Here is a 6,834-nt window from a genome sequence, read left to right on the forward strand (position 1 = left end):
TAGCTGGTATTTAGAATTCTTTGCCTTTATTTTAGGTTCAGTTGCAGAGTCTTCTTCAAAGCAAATATGTGGAATATTTCATTGAACAAGTCTTAAGCTGGCAAAATAAGTTAAACATAGCAGACTCAGTCATTTTTACTTGGCTGGAAGTCCAGCGAACTTGGTCTCACCTGGAAAGCATTTTTGTTTGTTCAGAAGATATTCGAATCCAGCTTGTGAAAGATGCTAGAAGATTCGATGGAGTGGATGCTGAATTTAAGGTTTGTCAAAGACAGGCTGTATTCTATGCTAGCAAAGTTTTGTAAAGAAACATGATTCAGGGTGTCATATTTCTAAAAATGAATATATTTTTGCATTTCAGTAAGCAGGAGTAAGGAAATTTTTTTCTGTAAAGGGCCAGGTAGTAAATATTAAATATTTTAGCTTTTGCAGATTGTGTAGCCTCTGTAACACCTACTCAGTGCTGCCACTGTAGCACGAAAGAAGACATAACATATAAATGAATGTGCATGGCGATCCGCTAATAAAACATTAATAGACACTGAAATTTGAATTTCACTTAATTTTCAAGTGTCACAAAACATGTTTCTTTTGATTTTTTTAATCATTTAAAAATATAAAAACCATTTTTAGCTTCTGGGTCTTACAGAAACAGACAGTGGGCCATGTTTGTCCCATGGGCCATAGATTGCTGAGCCCTGCAGTAAGAAAAGTAAATAGATTCATCTTCCTAAGTAAAAGACTGAGGTGGAGCAACAGGTAACAAATAGACTAGTTGGTTTTTCTTTTCCAGAAGAGCCACAGAAAACACATGGAGCTGTGCACGTAATAATGATAACTGATAGACTTCTAGTAAAGAATTATAGTTATACCTTTCTTATAAAAAAGGGGATTAAATGTTTTCTTCTTTCTACCTAAAGCAGAACCCCCGGAGAAATTTTGATTCATTTAACGTTTAAGGAGGAAAAGATAAATTTTTTTAGCACTCTCTAGTTCTTATGTAGATATACTTAAGATTCTAGGGGGGCATGTGCTCGCTAACTTTCTCCTTCCCTCCCTCTCTCCCTCTCTCCCTCTCTTTTCTCCTCCCCTTCTCTTCCCCTCTGTCCTCCTTCCATTTCCCTTCCCCCTTCCTTTTCCTTTCTTTATTCTTTTTTGTTTTATTTAGAAGATAGAAAATCTGTGTGGTCCTGGAATGGTGGTAATTCCCGTCACATTGATTTTGATACAAATTATGTGATTATACATTATTGTCTTATTTTAAAGTCAAAAAGCAAAAGTAAACAGACGTGGTGTCAGGCATTCCTAGAAGTCTCCTTAATCTTGCCTCCTTATTGTTTGCTCATTCTTCATTTTTTGATCCCCAAAATGGATTAAAAATTTAGAAATTTCTAATATCAATGGCTCTATGTTGTACTTGCATACAGGAGTTAATGTTCAAGACAGCCAAAGTAAAAAATGTTTTAGAAGCAACATGTGGGCCTAGTCTCTATGAAAAACTTAAAGATTTACAGTACAGGTAAGAATAAAGTTATACACAGTGATCAGTTTGCTATAATTTTATGAAATTTCTTTCACATACCTAATACCATGTTATCATAGGTACAGCCTCCACTGAATTGTTTTATAATTTTGCTTAGAATTGTTTAGTTGCCTTATACATATGAGGTGGTATGTATATACTGTGATTTAATGTAAATAACTACAAATATATTTCTGTTTTCTGAAGAGTATTATAATAGTACATAGTATTATATACTATAATAGTATTATAATAGTAAAATTAGAATATCTTATTTACAAGAGAATTGACATTCTCTGATCAATTCTTTCATCAAACTGCAAATACTGATCGAGCATCTACTGTATGATATGACCTGGGACTGCACTCAGTTATTTTAGTTCTTTAGTTTGTGTATATTCATATATATTTTATTGTATATATTTCATTTTATTAGAAATTATCCTTAGAGAACGTATTAGCATTTTTGAAATCCTTGCCCTAAGAGCCATTTGTAAAAATAATTTTCACATATAATTCTACAACAGTTAATGATCATAAGAATATGCTGGCTTTTGATTAATAATGGTCAAATCAGCTACTAAAATGAAATTGTAATCACTTTTTATCGCAAGGTAGGAAAAAGAAGGTAAAATACATATCACATAAGCAAAACTGTTTCATAGTCTGGCAGTTTTTTGGTGATAAAAAGGGTGAATTGCTACAGAAGCAAACTATTTCTGTTTGGTCAATGACCTGGGGTTCTGCCTTTGGGTCATTTCCACTCTACTAAGGCAAGAAGGTGGAACTGATTCTGTATCTCATGACTTCTCTGAATTACCTGAGAAAGGTACAGGCACTTGTATTTTGTAGACATTCGTGGCCAAGAGAAGACCTTAAGCCAATTACATCTTACTAATGGATTTTGTGTTCAAGTTGAGCGATAGCAAACCTAGTCTTCTCCAGTGCTGATTAAGAGTGTCGTTAAGAATGGGAGGAGAGAGATAAACCTAAGTCTGATCTATATTTAGCCACAACTAATGGAGTATGTGTGTGTCTGTATCTATTTCCTCCTACTTGCCACGACTTGTGTATTAGTCGTAAGCAAGATGGTGGTGTCAGGGAAGGAGGCAGGCTACCTGCTACAGTGAGCTTACTGTGATGCATGGACAGGCGACAGGAGCTGGGTGTTGCTTTGTTGAAGTTTTAATGACCAGATGGACAAAATATACTTAAAAAGAATTTTCATTCATCTAGGCTTTCTCTTTGTGAAAAAGCTCTCACTGAATACCTGGAAACCAAGCGCGTAGCTTTTCCTCGCTTCTATTTCATCTCTTCTGCTGATTTACTAGACATTCTCTCAAAGGAAGCTCAGCCTAAGCAGGTAATATTTTTTTGAAAGTCTTATATTATACGATGTTAGCTAAGGAAAGTCACAGTTTCTCTATCATTGTCAAATGCCACCTGTCACGTCACGTGCCAAGAATTAGAAAATCTGCAGTTCACATTCTTAATGCGGCAACAGAGGGCTGTCAGAGGCTGTGCAAAAGGAAGTAGGAGGAATAACTGCCTGGTACTCGGTAAAGGGGAAGGGTAGTAAATGTAGAAGGCTTAGAGTCCTGAAAGGAGTCGACAGAAAGAAACACTGGCTCCAAATGCACCAGAATTCTGGGACAAGACCTGGAGCATCTCTTACCTGGTTAGCAGTTTTCCTAGGAAGGAACGGGTCACATGTTGGAAGGAGACTGTGGCTGGCACTACTCCCTTAACTCCAGAGTAACCTTTATAACTATCACATTGGACTAATCTTCAGCACTAAGATTGATTTTAATAATTTCAGGCTCATCCTCTAACCCTTTAATTTTGCCCCACCTGTACAAAAATCATGCACCACCTGTTTACTGATCCCCATGTCAATATTTAAAGCAAATAAAAGCAGATATTATATTTTGTAATCTCAGAGCTCAGATCAGAGACAAATTTTGTGCAATTCTAAAATTGTACTCCTTTCTATAAACTTTTAGAGGATATTGCCTTTCACTCAGACTTATTCAGTTGTTCACATTCATTGAGACCTTCAGTTGTTACAGCAGACTTTGGTTGTTTCTTCTTGGGTTTGTTTGATATTGCAGATTATTTTGAAACTGAAGCTTGTGCTGTATCATGATGGAGTTTTCTCCATGGTCTTTTTCTTGGAAAAATATTTTTTCAGTCGCTATTTCTATGCCATTTTCTTTAGCATATGTGTCTCTTCCCATTGTAGTTTCCTAAATTTTCCTGTTCTTTGGATACAGTATTTATCTTTTTCATTATTTAACTGTAAACCTAAATTCAACTGGATGGCTAGTCTTGTTGATAATACAAGTGCAGTCTTGCTATTAATAACGGAATTGTTGGTCAACTTGGGCAACATCTTCAGTGTCACTATTCAGATACTGTTTTGTACGTCCGTGCTAAATTCTAGATGGCTTTGCAAATCAAATCCATCTGACTAGATTGACTAGGAACCCATTATATCCACCTCTTACATATTTATATAATATACAATGCTTTAAAAAACCCTAATGTCAAACATAATGGTAATAACACACTTATGCTCCGGTCGTCCCCTGGGGATGTTCTCCTGACCGGCAGCCAGACCCCTCTGCCTGGGGTGACTATATGAAGTAGAGGGTATCATATTCTGTTGAGGTATGTTTTCCTAAAGACCTTTCCAATCCAAAATGCTTATTATGCAAAATGAATTTTCAATATGTAAATTAGAAGAGAGATGCATAAATCTGTAAGTAAGATAGCATTCTTTTTCTTTTAATCACATTCTTTAAACACAATAAAAATTTGTGTGACTGGTTTATTGAACAATATTCATTCCGTAAAATAACAGTCATTAAACAGTTTTATTTTTCTGCAATTACTGATGCCAAATGTGCTCTGCTGAATCTCTTTACACTGGTAGTAGACCCCTTTATCACATTTTGAGCAGATACAGAAGTTTCCTGGTCTCCTTTTCTTATTAAAAAAAATAAATAGATAAACCAAAACCAACTTAACAAGGTCTAGTTAGAAATTCCCATCTCACCTCCATGTCAAGGCCAGGCTTTCATATAAGAACTTGAGGTTGGGAGGGAGATTCTCTCATTCTCTCTCCTACCCATTTATCATGAGGAAAGGTTTGGGGTGTGATCTGTCCACCATTGCCCTTGCTAATGATTGTTCCTGCTTCTCTGGCCAGCAGTGACTGTGGATCTTCACCCTTAACAGTGAGGATCCACATGTTGGGTCTCTTGTGGAACACATGTGCAAGTCCTCCCCATGGATATATGTGGCAGAGCCAACTCCATCTTAACTCTTCCAGTTCTTGCCCTTGGCAGGGTAACCAGCCCTCTGGGTACATCATCTTCTTCCTGTTCCACCTAGACATGTGTCCAAATGAGGGACACATTGTAGAATCACTTCCTGTAGGTACCTGTGGTTTCTATGAGTGATTCTTCAACCCCTCTCACTTAACTTCAGAGTGGAAGTTGTGGGACACATTCCTTTACCTTACCTGCAGGGGGAGAGGAAAATGCCATGGCATTCTCCACTGGGATGATAATTCACAGTTGTGAGGTGCCCTCCTTTTCTCCCCGCCTCCCTACAGTACTTTCCATAGAAGGGGTATATGGAGGTAGATGAGGGTAGGGTGTTGAGATGTGTCTTACCAAACCCTGGACGGACTAACCTGTCCTAACCCATGTCTGCTTTCTTCAGAATGTACACGTACCCGGCGACTTTTTGTCCTAGGCTGGTGCTGGAGGAGCAGATCACTCATTATATTCTTATCACCAGCTCTCTTCACCCTCCTTTTATTTATTTTTAAACTTTTTATTTTTGATTTACATAGATACATAATAGTTGTACATATTTATGGGGTACATGTGATGTTTTTGTATGGGCATACAATGTGCAATGATTAAGTCAGGGTAATCGGGATACCTATCACCTCAAACATTTATCATTTTTTTGTATTAGGAACATTCCAATTCCACTCTTGTAGTTGTTTTAAAATATACAATAAATTATTGTTAACTGTACTCACTGTGTTTTTGTACCCATTAACCATCCCCTCTTTATCTTCCATTTCCCACTACCCTTTCTAGCCTCTGGTAACCATCATTCTATTCTCTTTCTCTATGAGTTCGATTTTATTTTAGCTTCCACATAGAAGTGAAAACATGGGATATTTGTCTTTCTGTGTCTGGTTTATTTCACTTAACATTATGTCCTCCACTTCCATCCACGTTGTTGCAAATGGCAGGATTTTATTAATTTTTATGGCTGAATAGTTATTCCATTGTGTATATGTGCCACATTTTCTTTATCCATTCATCCGTCGATGGAGACTTAGGTTGATTTCATATCTTGGCTATTGTGAATAGTGCTGCAATAAACATGGGAGTGCAAATATCTCTTTGATATATGATTTTCTTTCTTTTGGATATATAGCCAGCAGTGGAATTGTTGGATCATATGGATAGTTCTGTTTTTAGATTTTTAAGGAACCTCCATACTGTTCTCCATTGTGGCTATACTAATTTACATCCCCATAAACTTTGTCTCAGGGCTTCCCATTCTCTATGTCCTTGCTAGCATTCATTATTTCCTATCTTTTGGATAAAAGCATTTTAACTGGGGTGAGACATTTTCTCATTGTAGTTTTGATTTGCGTTTCTCTGATTAGTGGTGTTGAGCATTTTTTCATAGCTTGTTGACTATTTGTATGATTTCTTTTGAGAAATGTCTGTTCAGATCTTCTGCCCATTTTTAAAGCAGATTATTGATTTTTTCCTATCAAGTTGTTGGAGCCCTTTATATATTCTGGTTATTAATTACTTGTCAGATGGGTAGCTTGCAAATATTTTCTCCCACTCTGTGAGTCATCTCTTAACTTTGTTGATTTTTCCTTTGCTGTTTAGGGCCTTTTTAGCTTGATATGATCCCATTTGTTCATTTTTCTTGGGTTGCCTGTGCTTTTGAGGTCTTACTCAAGAAGTCTTTGCCCAGCCCAATGTCTTAGTGTGTTTCCTCAATGTTTTCTTTCTAGTAGAAGAAAACTTACAATTTCAGGTCTTAAATTTAAGCTTTGATCCATTTTGATTTGATTTTCGTATATGGCAAGAGATAGGGGTCTAGTTTCATTCTTCTGGATATGGATATGCAGTTTTCTTAGCACCTTTTATTGAAGGTACTGTCCTTACCCCAGTGTATGTTCTTGGTACCTTTGTCAAAAATGAGTTGACTATAAATGGGTGGATTTATTTCTAGGTTCTCTATTCTGTTCTGTTGCTCTATGT

At 36.6% G+C, this 6,834-nt stretch overlaps 1 protein-coding gene across 1 annotated transcript in view; it reads left to right on the plus strand.

Annotated features, from left to right (window-relative positions):
* Positions 1 to 6,834, plus strand: part of DNAH11 (dynein, axonemal, heavy chain 11) — a 342,929-nt gene that overhangs the window by 78,726 nt on the left and 257,369 nt on the right. The window contains exons 26-28 of the mRNA XM_012659401.1: positions 36 to 260; positions 1,428 to 1,519; positions 2,759 to 2,885. Coding sequence (XP_012514855.1) covers positions 36 to 260; positions 1,428 to 1,519; positions 2,759 to 2,885 — 444 coding nt within the window. The remainder of the gene's footprint in view (positions 1 to 35; positions 261 to 1,427; positions 1,520 to 2,758; positions 2,886 to 6,834) is intronic.

The sequence above is a fragment of the Propithecus coquereli genome, unplaced genomic scaffold (genome assembly GCF_000956105.1).
Source record: "Propithecus coquereli isolate 6110/MARCELLA unplaced genomic scaffold, Pcoq_1.0 Scaffold61, whole genome shotgun sequence".
Classification (NCBI taxonomy): domain Eukaryota; kingdom Metazoa; phylum Chordata; class Mammalia; order Primates; family Indriidae; genus Propithecus; species Propithecus coquereli.